The following is a 15,326-nucleotide window of genomic DNA, read 5'->3' on the forward strand; positions in this document are numbered from 1 at the left end:
ACAGTACATGGTAAGCCCGTTCAAAGGAGAGGGTTATGGCAGGGTCGCGTTGAGATGGTGCGTTGGTTGTTGAAAGCATTGCTTAAAGTAGCACGGAACAGCACGAGTAGGAGGAGGAGGAGGCCCAGGTGACAGACGTGGCTGAGCCGTCAGTCTTGCTTCATGAAGTGTTGAGGCAGTCAGCAAACAATAATGAGTGTTTATTCTGCATGTTGCACGCCTCCTCGCGACCTCATACCGTTAGTCTTCTTTCAAAAAAAAAAAAAAAAAAAAAAAAAAATGAACTGACAGCTGCCCTTGGTCTGGTTGACTTGTTTGCATGGAACTTGACCAGAAATGAAACACGCAGAGGACCTCGCTACACCGAAGAGATATTACATTTTGGAAGTAACATTTGCCACTTCCAAGAATGTGAAATGTTTATTAGAGGTGGGAAGGAGGGGTGGGGAATGAGAGTGGAGTATGTGGGGATGAAATGGGTGGGAGTGGTTGTATGCCTTTGACTTTGGCTACCTCCCTTGTAAGGGGAAAACCCTTAGTATATGTATGTATGAATACGGCAACAATGTATCTGAAGATTCGAGCTTCTTAATTCTTTTTTTAACATATAAGAGCTAAACAAGGTTTGCACTGGTCTAGCAGTACAACACCTAATTCACTGACAGGTCCAACACCCTGAAAAAGCCAGCACTACACAAATGTTCTTGTATATTTCACTGCTGTTGCATCTGCTTCTGCCAAGTGAGAGGATTCATTTGAGGGTTTCAGCAGTGTTTAGGCCACGCACGCAGCCGCCTTCAGTTCGTGGGGCCTCAAAGCGTCACGTCGTCAACCACAGCCTCCACATATATCCGGTCGACTGTGCTTCTCTCTCTCTTGGGCTTTGCCCCTTCCTGCCTCACACTGTTATCAGCGGAACTATCGCTCTCCTCGACGATCTCCTCTTCCGACACTTTGCTTTCGACGTCTTCGTTTTCCTTTTTCGTTGCTGCTGCTGCTGCTGCCCCGCGACCGCTGCCACCGCTTGGGTGGTGGGTTCTGCGATCGCAGCGACGCAATCGAGATCGGCGACCGAGAACCCGACGTTCCACCATGCAGTCTCGCCGGAAATGGTGGAGATGGAACAGGATTACCATGACGACGACTAACACGCCAAGACCAATACAAGCCTGTAACATAATGAAAATAAATTTAAAGTTGTAAACTCGATTGATATCGAAATTTAGCGACGATGTGAATCAGTATAGACGTACCTTTCTCTACAGACTAAAGGACCTACACAGCAGTACCGGAACAAAGTCAAGGTCACCTGCGATAGATAGATGTAGGAACTGAAGAACGCATGACGCAATAATTCACGGCGACTTCGAGACTAATGGCGTTATCACACTGGGCTATTTTTCCTTCAACCTCCGATTCATCGGCGGTACCGCCAACATCCAGAACTTTTTCTCCCTTAAAATCACTATGACAAACTATTTTGTTTTCTCAAACAATATACATAGAATGACATTTGATATGCTGGAGGAAATCTATCTTCCTCCAGCACATCATATTCTTTCCTGAAAGCTGCAAATCTGCTTCAACAGAGGAAAAATAGACCAGTGTGAAGGAGACCGTGCAGTCTTTTGATGATCAGTGTGACCTGGTCTGAAGTGATCTTGTAAGTACACGATGTACACCTTTAACCATAATTCAATTTTCATCGCGCATTCTCCCCCTTATCATTCTGAAGAATAAAATCCAGCGATTTGAACCAAAGCTCCCAGTGACGAGCGGTTAAAGTGAGTTTGTTCTGACGCCGGACGATGCTGGTCAGCGGAGAGCGCGTCCCTGCAGGAAGATGAAGTCATGACTCACTCACCTGAAGAACGGGAGACAGACCCTCTGACTGCTGCAAGGTAACCAGAGCTCCTCCTTCCTGCACATGGGGAGGTGCTCCGCCCACTACCGCCTCTCCTCCTCTCACTTCTTCCTGCCTGAAGAGAAAATGGGAACAACGCTGAGATTTAGATAACACATGTGCTCGTGTTGTTGCATTTCTGAAATGCTTCTCTTCTTTCTCTTTACCTATGCTGCCGCGGGAAGAATTCTATTCAGGAGTGTGGGAGACGGGGGGGACTCAGAGTATCTGAAGACGCTTTCGCGATGAAAACCATTCGTCCCCCGCGTGGCAATCTCAGGGATTTCAACGCCGGTCGGGACGTTGGAGCCTCAGGTGGCTGGATTCCCAGACATCTCTTGCACAGGGGGACACTTTGTGTCGGACTGCCGGGCCGTTGCCGCAGACACTCGACATTGTGGTGCCCCTCTCCCTTCAGGAGCGAGGGAGTTCTCTCCTTCACTCCTCCTAGGAGGTGCTTTCCAAAGCTTAACAAAACTCTCTCACCACGCGAGAAAGAAAAAATCATGCACTGGAAGAATTAATCTTCCCTCCGATTAGGTCAGTCTTCCTACTAAAGGCTGTTTTATTTTAGCTGAGAGGAGAAGTTCTGCCAAAGGGGAACGGTAGATCGACTGAGGCCCATTTTTGGTCCCGAGTCCACGAGATTCCGTCGAATCGGATCGTCCAGTGTTAGTGAGAACTATGTTTAAAGACATTAACACACAGGGCTAGTTTTCCTCCGACTGTTGGAATAGACTTGCAGCTCGCAGCTTTCAGGAAGGAATCTGATATGCCGGAGGAAAATATTTTTCCTCCAGCATATCAAACGATTCTATATATTTTTATTGAGAAAACAAAAGTTTGCCATAGAGATTTTACGGCGGAAAAGATTCTGGAGGTAGGCGGTACCACCGATTAATCGGAGGTTGGAGGAAAAATAGCCCAGTGTGATAACCCCTTAAGGTGTCACCATCACCACAGCAAAGAAGTTGAGTATCACATGAACTAGGGCTTCAGCACGACGTCCTGCTTAAGCTGAATAAAATCGACAACCTACATCAGCTGGGACATAAGCTGTAAAGGCAGAGTTGTGGTGAGAGTACTACTACTACTACTACTACTACAACTACTACTACTATTATCATAATTAATATTATTATTAATTATTATTATTATTATTATTAATATTATTATAATTATCGTTATTATCATTATTGTTAAATTTAATAGCTGCTGACGTTCTGATGATCTGTGTAGTTGATCACTCAAAATTGTGGACAACTTTTTCCTCATTGTTCAGTGTGGAACAGAAGTATCCAATATACACCTGGGTTATCTGCAGACTTCGAAGTCTCTTATCTCTTCTTCAGCTGGGTGGGATTGGACTATGGACTATGGACTTCCCAGGAAAGACCACCCACTCGAGCGGGATCGATATTTGTGGGAGGGAAAGAGACATTTGCATGAAAATGAAAAGATAGTTGTTTATGAAAGACTGCTATTGCCACCGGGCGCCTTTTAGGGGTATTTATTACGTGGTGTCGTGGCTCAGGAGACTTTGAGTTGGAGGCTGACGTCGATATTTGTGAAAGAGCTTTCTAGGGATATAATAAGACACCAACAAAGTTAGAAAGGGAGTCGAAGGCTAAGTCGTAGGGATAGACAGAAAAACGGAGAGACTTTAAGTGGTAGATAACCTGAAATGAGAAGATGCAGTAGGTGAGAAAGTTATAAATTAAATTAATTTCAGTAGATGTTTGCGCGTGTAGTCGTATTTTTGCTTGCGGTATGCTTGTGTGTGTATGCTACGCAGGGAGGTTTGTCGCCTCTGTGCGGGTGTACATTCAACAGGATATTATATATAAATATGGGGTGTGAATAGTAAATATCCTAATAATTTGAGTTGATATGTTCATAAGTTGAGTGACCTCACCGAGTGTGCTCACTACACAGCGTAACATGAGCAGCAGATTTGAGAAACAATACTTCCATCATTTACCGAACAAATGATTACCACAGACTACAAATAACATAAGATGCTTTGTTTTCATAGAAAAATTCAGATCACCTTTAAATACACAGCTGAATCAATTACTACTTCCCTAAAAACAAAAACAAAACAAAAAACGACCACAAGCCACACTAGGTGAGGTCATACAATTTATGAATATATAAACTCAGTTTATTTGAATATTTATTATTCCAACCCAGCTGAAGAGGAGGTAAGATACCTCGAAATCCGCAGATACCGATATTCAGATGAATATTGGAACTTGTTCCATATTGAACAACGAGGAAAAAAAGTCACAATTTTGAACGATCAGCTACACAGAACGTCGGCGGCTATCCAATTAAACAAAAATTGTATTAGAGAGAGGAGTACTCCAAGAATATCATTATCATTGTCATTAAGCAGAAAGGTGTACTGCCACTTGATCGAGACCCTACAACATAACCCGCATACACCACGACACGAGCGTAAGCACAAAATAAAAGTGAGGTATTATTACTATAGGTCATATGAAATGCTTTGTGCAGTAAGAAACACCATGTTTCGCTAACGTTACTCTGAACTATGACTGATGATGGTGGCTGGTAGGCAGACAATGAGGGATTTTTCAAGACAAATATTGGTCACTCCCAGGGAAGCTACAATGTGATTCTACAAAACTTCTTTAAAATTTGTGATTAACATGTTAATATTCACCTTAAGGACGGGATATTTTCAGAGTTCTCCCCAACTTTCCTTGCCTTCATCAGGGAGGAAAAAGCGTCCAGGAAACCTTTCGAGACATCGTCCACAGCGTGCGCCACCCCACCTTCCAATTCTGACTCCCCTCTCTGCTGTTGCTGCCACGATATGGTCGGGGGCGGCAGACGCGTCGGAGAAGTCGGGACGATGACGTCACGCAGACGCGGAACTTCTGCAGTCGTTTCATCATAAGAATACCTGAAATCTAGACATGCGTGTGCATAAAGCTAGCGAGTATTTAAGTGAAACTAGAGAAATTTTAAATGCGCAGCAGATAACTTACAAATAGTAGACACATGCTAAACACTGTTGGAAACAGAATAAAGATTAAAAGAACGAGAAAATTATCAAGTCAACATTGCTAGGACTTTCACATTTTAAATCAATTTTCCTGTTGTTATACCTTATCATGCATTTAAATTCTGCTACGTGTGTTGAATATATACTTGCTTATCTTTGCTGTAATACTTGTGAGATATTATTACTGAACACAATCTGGTATGGGAGAAAGACGGGTGGGAGGGTGGTGAAGTAAGCACAGAAAACAGTTGGATTTTTTATTATTCCCAAACGTTTCACCTTTCATGCTTTATCACCTTCCACATCCTACCTCCAACCTCCATTTGAATAATTAGAACATGCCTTCGCTTACAGAAATCTAGACTTCTTTAAAAACATTTCAACAATATGTCTAACATTCGTATATGTTTACATTATCTTAGTTCATTATTCAGCTTTATTCTATATGACGGAAAGTTAATTTGATGTTGGGAGATTTGAAAACCAAGGTATTGTAACTGAAGTCGTTTTTACTCAAACGAAATCTCAACGGTCGGCACTGGTGAAGACTGGAAGCCCATTGTCTTCTCTACCAGGACTACGGAATGAAAACAACACCTGATGGACGTACTCCGTGGCCTAGATTACTCCCTTCCTCGTCTTGAGCCTAAATGTCTTCGAGATGAAGTGTTTAAAAAGTATAATTCGGATTACGAGGATGGACAGAGAATTGAGGAAGTGAGTCAGAGAGCGGGTTTTGATAGAGTGCTGGCAGATAGGGTTAATTAAAGAATATTGGGATGGTTTGGAGATGTGGAAAGAATGAGTGGATAATAATTAGCTAAAATAGTGTGGAAGGCAGGGGTGGATGGAGTGAACTTGAAGGGGACTGAAAATGGGATGGATAGATGGGGTGAAGTCGGCTTTGGGTGTAAAGGTAATGTCTGTCGAGCAGGGAAGGGAGTGAGCAAGAGATAGATGTGAATGAAGAGTGGATGAGATGGATGATTGGATGGATGGATTGGATTGGATGGATGATTTGATGAGAAACTGATTCACTGTAGTCATGGATCACGTGTTGGCCTCGTGACCGACAGCTATTATCCTCCCAATGAGAGCTAAGATATTGCATATAACCTGATCTGTGGGTAATGTTCTGGCCTCAAACACAAACGCACACACACACACACGCGCGCGCGCCCGCGCTGAATTAGTGGTCGAGCGTGGTACCACTGCGTCATCGAGCCCGAGGTATTGGAAACAAAAACAGCCAGTACAAATCACACCATATACGAAAAGTGTGCATTTATTTATAACTATTACAGTTATGACTTGAACCATCATATGAAAGCGAGAGGAAGAATGTGAAAATGAGGGCAGGAGCGAAGGATAGGTAGAATGTTGATCACGGACATACAATTAATGCAATCGTGGTCACCGATGCCATTTAGTGGGAATTTTCCACAAATTTGTGGGAGAAAATTGCTTACATGGGATAATTTGGGAGTAAATTATATCTTGCAATGAACTTATTTGTGTATACAATAATGCCTTCTTTTTTGTGGGGGAAATGTGGAAATCCAGATTTCCTTATGGGAATTTTGGTGAAAATCTCACTCATTTATGGGAACTGGCATCGATCACAGTGGCAACACTGTCGTGGCCTCCTCTGGCGCGCGCCTTTATTTACGTGTGCGGTTAACACAAGTCTATATAGTAGGGCGCTTTCCTCCTGCTAGCGACATCTGTAAAACAGAAGATTAATTGCGGGTTTGTCTGCGCGCTAACTCCACGCATACACCGAGCTTTCTCGTTTCACATGAGTTACAACGACTATGGAAATGTGACGTCAGTTGGTCTGTGGAAGTCGAGACAACCCTGATCATAACTCTACACGAAAGAACTCCCGACTGCAGCAACCAACAAGACCTACATCAGCTTCCACTTGTACATTTACAATGCACTTTCATCATACAATGGAATTCCTGAGGATTCATCCCAAATTGGAATACACACACACACACACACACACACACACACACACACACACATATATATATATATTATATATATATATATATATATATATATATATATATATGTGTGTGTGTGTGTGTGTGTGTGACTCGCCATTGTCTGGATCACGTGTTGAACTCGTGATCGACAGTTATTAACCTCCCGGATGAGAGCTCAGGGCTCGTATGACCGATCTATGGGTAACACTGTAACCTTACACGCACACACTCACCCAACTCGCCCACGAGAGGCAGAGATACCCCACAGCACAGCGATACTGAAATTATGTCAGTCCTGGGGGGGGAGTCGAACTCGGATCACCGAAGTAGCAGGCGAGAACTCTAACCACAGTGCCACGAGGTGTGCACATGTAAAGATGTGTATTCACTTGGTCTTTGGATCACGTGTTGGACTCGTGTGGACCTCCGTAGTGGGTGTGTGTGTGTGTGTGTGTGTGTGTGTGTGTGTGTATCCTTCTCTAACAATGAAAATTTGACTGCATCTTTTTACAAGAAACACAATTAGACAAACGCACACACCCCATCCACGCATCTCCCAAACGAGGAGGTACAACAATCCTCGTCTGCCTTCCACGTACATTGCACACACCCGCTCAAGTCACTGCAGTCAAATTTCTACATCACCCAATAGCTATTTGTTCTCTGTAGGCTCCCTCATCAAAATACATAACATCAGAAACGCTGTTAGACTTCCTTGTCCAACTACTCACCCCATTTTTCTACGAGAAGACTTCAATAGACGACTCCCTTTGGGTGGACACCACCACAACTCCACGAGGCTAACTAATATCATCCTTATTAACAACTTTATACCTACTACTCTGTAACACAGACCAGCCTACATTTTTACACTCTCAAACAATGATCACATCCGCTGACCACTATGTGTACCAGATCTTATATACTATGAATGGTATTACCAGTCCCACATTATTGTGCCTAGGCTACTTCCCACTTCTCCATACACCCCTAACAGTCCCCCTTCACAGCCGCAACCTTAATGGTTCCTTTCCTGTGCAACAAACTTGGACACAGTAGATTTAAGTTCCTAATCTATGTAACTGATGTATGCTATGACCAAAAGTGGAACTAATAATACCCTACAAAATCCACTCGTAGCATCTCTTCAACTGAAACTTTTGTCATAAACACAAGCTCGCTGTTTACAGTTGTTCAACCAAATATTGATCCAAGTTAGCAGGTTCTCCCTTGTTTCATTCAAAACGAATTTAGTAATTTCTCACGTGGGATAGCACCAGGCAGTATGACTGCTTTTCTTGTATAAAAAAATAAATAAATAATTGCAGAAAGTGAAAGCGTGAGTGATCTTGGGCCTGTTCCAGAGACTAGGTACCGGCCTCTGGGCAAAGGAGAGGATATTGTCAAGCGTTTGTATAACGAGCAGGTGATGGACCTCCCTTCGACGCTGGAGAGAACTTTCTGGGATCGCCCCCCCCCACCCCAACACACCCTCCTTCGCAGTTGCGAGTCCACTGCTGGTAGGCGCACATCCTTCCTGGTTTAAGTAACACGGCAATTCAAAACGAATGTGACCTACCATCAGCGAACTGGTAGGGCCAGACATGCGTTGTTAAACCGTCGCTGACATGTTTTCTGAGGTTGAATCGACTGTGTTCTTCCTTTCCTTCCCAGGCGGGCACCACAGAGATGGTCGGCAGGATGGTAAATCGGGAATACTCCACCTAAAGAAAAGGAAAGCAAGTAGACAACAAGAGCATTCTTTGTGTCATGTCCCTACCCCCGCTCACAGCCTTATATCTATCTTTGCTTACATATATATGTGTATATAATGATCATTTCCCTCTATCGTCATACATACACACACACATATATATATGTATATATATATATATATATATATATATATATATATATTATACAAAGATTTTTCCCCTTATAAGGGAGGTAGCCAAGTTAGAGGCACGTACCCACTCCCACCCACCACCCTTCTCCCCCCCCCCTCCTCTCATCTTAGCTCCTCATGGACGACGGATCATCACTGTATCCCGCCCACTGCCATGAGTCAGAAACAATGCAACATGACACAGCATATCCACAGTAAGGCAACTTCACTTAATCCGCGTCCACCCCTCTCCGTCACCTAAGGTAGAAAAAGAGAAGACGGGGAGAACTCCCTTCGGGCTGTGTCAAAATATAATTTACACATAATCACACTTTACCCGCACGTCCCTTCCTTGCATAACAGTATCATCTATACACACTTCCACTCATTCCTGTCTTCTCCCTCTTGCTCAACACCCCCTTCACCCCATCCATCCATCTCATCCTCGGTCGTCCCCTCAGATTCACTCCATCCACCTCTGCCTCCCACACCTCTTTTAATAATCTTTCATCACTCATTCTTTCTGTGTCCAAACCATCTCAATAATCAATCTTTCATCAACCCATTCGCAATCTCCTTTTCCACTACCACTGTCCTCCTCACCTCCTCGTTTCTCACTCTATTCAACCTAGTAACCCTTACCATACTTCTCAGACATATCATCTCAAACACTTTTGAATATTCACATACACACACACACACACACACACACACACACACACACACACACACACACACACACACACACGCATATTTTATATATATATATATATATATATATTTTTTTTCCAACCACAAATCACTTTTAATTCCATGCCATCGCAGTCGAGACTGAAGAATCGCTCGATGGAGGCATTCGTTGGAAATTGAAACGTGGGCGAGCCGAGGATTCGAACACAGCTAACCCGTAACAAAGTTACAGTGACTTAAACCAATGCGCTATCTTTCTTGATAGCGCATTGGTTTAAGTCACTGTAACTTTGTTACGGGTTAGCTGTGTTCGAATTCTCGGCTCGTCCACGTTTCAATTTCCAACGAATGCCTCCATCGAGCGATTCTTCAGTCTCGACTGCGATGGCATGGAATTAAAAGTGATTTGTGGTTAAAAAAAAGATAATTGATCACTGGGAACCATTCAGTGTAAATGTGTATATATATATATATATATATATATATGTATATATATATATATATATATATATATATATATACGCACACACACATATATATGTATATATATATATATATATATATATATATATATAGTGTGTGTGTGTGTGTGTGTGTGTGTGTGTGTTTGTGTGTGTGTGTGTGTGTGTGTGTGTGTGTTGGATCACGTGTTGGACTTGTGATTGACAGCTATCTCCCTCCAGGAAGAGAAGTGTGTGTGTGTGTGTGTGTGTGTGTGTGTGTGTGTGTGTGTGTGTGTGTGTGTGTGTGTGTGTGTGTGTGTGTGTGTGTGTGTGTGTAAGAATATGCAAGGTGTGATTGTGCCCGGGACACTATATAGGGCGGAGGCTTGGGACTTAAAGGATGCACAAAGAAAAAAGTCTAAACATGTTTGAAATAAAATGTTTAAGAAGTATCGTGGGGGTTGCAAGGATGATTATAACGAGAAATGAGGTGAGGTAGAGAGCAAGAGTGGAAGGAACTCTCAGATAAGGTTCACCAAAGAATACAGTTGAAGGTTTGGGCATATGAAAAGAATGAGTGAAGAAAGACCAGCAGAAAGTGTGTGGAAGGCAGAGGTGGATGGAGTGAACTTGAAAGGAGGACCGATAATGAAGGGGATAGACGGGGTGAAAGCGACCTCGGGTACAAGAGGAATGTCTGTCAAGCAGGGAAAGGAGAGGGCAAGCGATAGGCGTGAGCCGTGACTGAATGGACGAGGAAATAATGTTGGCCAAAGGGATTTTCCTCTTGTCTGCTCTGGAAATTCCCGATAGGATGAAGGGAGGGTCGTTATTTATCGAAGTGGGGGTATAAACCAGTTTCAGATGTTTTGTTGCATTGCCTCTTGACTTTTCATCTACAAGGAGCTAAATAAAAGGGACAATAAATAGCTGTTGGGTGGATGTGGGATGAGTGAAGGGTGGGTATGTACTTTGACTCGGACATCCCCCCTTATAAGGGGAAATGACCTCTTGCTTCATGCATGTTTTGTATGTTATGTATGTTTGTATTATCATAATTGTTATTATCGTACTGCATTGCGTTTGACCCTGGGCAGTTGGCGGATGCAGGGATGACCCGTCATCCATGAGGAGCTGAGATGGTAGGGGGAAAAAGCTCTCGATATATAGATAATCATCATCATTACTATTGTTATTATCATTGTTATATTATTATCACTATTACTATTATAGTTATTAATATATCTATCATCATTAGCTTTATTATTATCATTACTACTGTTGTTGTTATTATTATAATTGCTATTATTAAAGAAGGGACAACAAATGAATGCGGGATGGGTGAAGGTTGTATAAGATGCTTCGACTCAACCATCTCCCTTGTAAGTGGGGCAGGGTCTTAGTAGTAAAAATGATAACATTATTATTAGTAGTAACAACAGTGGCAGTTTTATAGTAGTAGAGCTGCCATTATTATATTCTTGCTCACATTATTATTGTTTCCATTATAATTATTATGATTATAATTCTATTATAATTAATAATAGTAATCATGTATTCAATAGTAATTGTCATTATAACTATAATTGCTTTTATAATTAGTAATAGTAATCTTAGTGCTGATAACATCATTACTGTTACTTTTGTAATTTATTGCCAATGTAGGATTATACATAGGCCCTATATCCCATTACACTGATCGTTGTAATGATTCTTAGACTAAGCCTTTTCTTTAAGATTCAAGTCACTCCTACTTCTCAGAAGTGGTAATTACCGTTCTGTGATTGTTGATTAACTCCTCGTCGACGTCCCTGTGGAGGATTGGCTCAGACGACGCTTGCCCGCGTCGGAATCCGTTGATGTCGCAGCAAATTCGAATGAAACTCTCAAGCCTCACCAACATGTCTTCTGTCTGTCTTCGAGTCATTGTCTGACGACTCGGGCTTCAAGTTCGTTCAGAAATTATCTCGAAGAAATGGTTTATGGTTTGTTGTTGGCGAATCTAACAATAAAGCACATTCATTTCAGGGACTGGTTTTCTGTTTGAGAAATTGGCATTTCACATCGCCACAGCTTCATTTCCAAGTCTCTTATTTCTTTTGTTTATTGATTAAAAATGAGTGTTCTGATCTCACGGAGATTTGTTTCTGGAAGAAGACGTTTAGAATAAAATGCTGGTAATTGCACACAGATTTTGTATGGGTATCGTAGGTCACAGTTTTCGCAAAACTGGAGTGGGTCCCAAACAGGGTCAGTGTATATGCGTGTGTGTGCGCGCGTGCGTTCTTACGTGCGCACGTGTATGTGTGAAATATATTTGGGACAGGTGGTGCTCATTCTATGCCATGAATATATAGGTTACTTAATATTAAGTGTCACCGAAGAAACAAAATGCCAGCAACAACAGACTCCTTAAGGGCCCTTTACACGGTCAAACGGTTTGTTAACTACGTGTTTGAAGTGATGTTTGATCATGTGAATGGGGTATTTGGTTTTCAAACGGTTCGAAATAAGTCTATCTGACCCAGAGTTTTGTGGGCGGCCTGCAAGCGACATGACGTCATCGACAAGCATTTTGATAGCGAGAACGACGGTTTAACATCAAACCTCAGTAACTATTCACACCTCGAAGTGGACATAATAATTAATTCTCCCGTTGAAGTATGGATATGGAAGAATATAATGGAAAGAGGCAGGAGAGTGATGTATCACTGGAATTTATCCACAAATGTGGAGAACATCCAGCTTTATGGAAGATGAAATGGAAGGAATATGCTAATAGAATAGTTAGGCACAACCATACTTAATGAACGGAGAGACACACCGCAACAGATTATAAATATGCTGTCTCGTTCAGTCTCATTACGCCAGTCATCTGGCACTAACTTTCAATCGACAAACAAGTTGATATGTGAATTTTGGTCTCTTTTCAACATCCTATTCTTTGTCCACTTTGAACTTTCCTTTTTCCTTAACGCCACCGGTACACCAATAGCAATTATATCTTAGTCGAGAGGCATCTTTGCTTGACAACTGCACGAGTCACACTGAGGTTGGATCGTTTGATTTGACCGTCTGACACCTCTTCAAACTTCTTGACAAATTAGGTTTGTCAAACCATTTGACCACGTAAATGGCACTATACACTGTCATAACACGAACAGGAACCGAATTATGATGCGTCAGTGACTGAGCAAGTGTAGAACGCCACCGGCTCGAATAGAACAGCACTGTGGTCCTGATGAGCGCCATGGAGGCTTTCAGGTTGAGCAGCCGTTTCCTTTGCAGACAGTTGAAGAAGGTAACGCGGTTGACGACACTCTCTGTGGTCGGTTGCAGGCCGACTAACACAACGCTTCTTATTATTATTTTTGAGCTCACGGTACTGCCCTCGGTTCCCTGGCCTCTCGTCGCCAACTCCACCGCCCCCCGTCCCCTCCCGTCTCCACACCTGCCTCCCCTGGACTGCTTCCTACTGTTTGATGGGGGTCACCTGAAAGACCTTGTATTTACCTAGTTGTAATGTACTGAATTAGAGCTGTGCTCATGGGGATCTGCATATGTGTTTCCACTCACCAAACTTTGCCTTTCATTCATTTATGTTGTGGGACTAGATTATATCTCGATACGACTTATTCAACAAATCTACGCGTCTATAAAAGTTGCACTTCCGTGTCTTTTAGGCAATATCGTTTTTTAACGCTCGTGGAAGCGTCTCTTACTCTCCAATTGATCATACCTCGCTTCAAATTCATGCATGTTTTTAACTTGGGCTGTATCCTTATTTTCCAATTATTATATATCTGAATTCGTGTATTGTTCAAGCTTGGTCTGTCACCTAAGCTATTCCGGGTATTTATGTATCTGTATGGAAAATTGTATTTCTTCACATCCTTTAAAGATTTGTTCTTTCTCAATTTGTCCTCACGACTTCTTAAATACATCCTATTCTTAATCAAGAGCTCTTTTCTGTCAATGTAGTGTTACCATATCACCTCATTCTCTTCGACCTTTCAACGTTGTTAGACCCAGTGCTTTTAGTCTCTTCTCATATAGTTTACCTGCCAGGTTTCAAACCAGTTTGGTTGTATTCTCTCGATCTTGTTTCTATCCTTCGCTCTGTGTGGATACAAGTGATACTAGTGTGTGTGTGAGTGATTCACCATGGTCTTGGATCACGTGTTGGATTCGTGATCGACAGCTATTTCTCTCTCGGAAGAGAGCCCAGAGCTCATATATGACCGATCTATGGGTAATGCTGTGACCTTACACGCACACACACCCAACTCCCCGCCCAAGAAAGTTGGAGTAACGACTCGCAGCGCAGCGATACTGAAATTATTTAAGCCCTGGGCGGGATTCGAACCAGGACCGCCGTGTGTGTGTTTGTGTGTGCGTACGTGTGTGTGTGTGCGCGCGGGCCTATGCGTTTTACATGTCGGTCACTTAAATGGTTTTCCTGCACCTGAACTGCAGCTGCTGTCACTGTTAACTGCATCATCTTTGTTACGTCGTTCTTTAGCCGTCAGATGTTTTTTCATGTTGTTTTGGGCGGTTCTGCATGGTACTCAACACCGTATAATTAAATTGTAATTGTAGAGATGGCATGGAAAGTCAAATGGATTTAATTACGAAAATAATATGTTATCAATCATAAAACATTGTTTCACTTTAATACACAAGTTTCTTTCCGTTTATTATATTCCACTCTTTTATCTATCTATATACCACGAGTTTTTTTCCTTTACAAGGGAGGTAGCAAAGTCACTCCCACCCATTCAACTCCCCTCCACCACCCCTTCCTCCCTCTCATCTTAGTTCCTCCTCACTAGTCACTATTCTAATTTTGTTTTAAACTTCATGTTAAATGTTCATTAACAGTGTGGAACGAATGAACTAGAGTCAATAATGACTAAGTCATTTTAATTCGAGTCGAAGCTTGGTGAATAACTGAACACGTCTTGGTGTATGCACAGTATAACTGGCGAAGATGGTCACAACTAACACTGCCAGCGTCTAAGACTAAACTGTGTTGAAGAGGAAACAATTAGCCTAGTGGCAGTCGACAGTTCGGCCCTGACCCAATCGTCAAACGACTCCGCCACCGCACACCATCTGTCTTCACCTACATGAAAACCAACCAACGAACAAACGCACAATTATAACAGCGTTGTTATTGTTGTTGTTGTTATGGGCTGCAGTTTACCAGCGGTTCTATCTAGGTGAATTGTCATTAGGAAATTAGGAGTAGATGAGAGAAATGACAGGCGAGATGCTAGATGTTTTGCGGACAACTACATGTGAGTATTAATCGCTTTCTTCCGAAAGTGTGTAGGTCATTTAAAGAAATCACATTCAGAGATAAGAACAACAGTAT

General features: G+C 42.4%; 1 protein-coding gene across 1 annotated transcript; it reads right to left on the minus strand.

Annotated features, from left to right (window-relative positions):
- Positions 1–269: 269 nt before the first annotated feature.
- Positions 270–14,519, minus strand: LOC143034084 (uncharacterized). The gene is made up of 5 exons (XM_076200008.1): positions 11,724–14,519; positions 8,511–8,655; positions 4,593–4,842; positions 1,865–1,979; positions 270–1,169 (listed from the first exon to the last, which is right to left on the minus strand). Exons 1-5 carry the CDS (start codon positions 11,874–11,876, stop codon positions 813–815), a joined length of 1,020 nt encoding a protein of 339 aa, XP_076056123.1. The 5' UTR covers positions 11,877–14,519; the 3' UTR covers positions 270–812.
- Positions 14,520–15,326: the final 807 nt, after the last annotated feature.

Source organism: Oratosquilla oratoria, chromosome 16 (assembly GCF_046742065.1).
Source record: "Oratosquilla oratoria isolate Oo_2021 chromosome 16, ASM4674206v1, whole genome shotgun sequence".
Lineage (NCBI taxonomy): Eukaryota > Metazoa > Arthropoda > Malacostraca > Stomatopoda > Squillidae > Oratosquilla > Oratosquilla oratoria.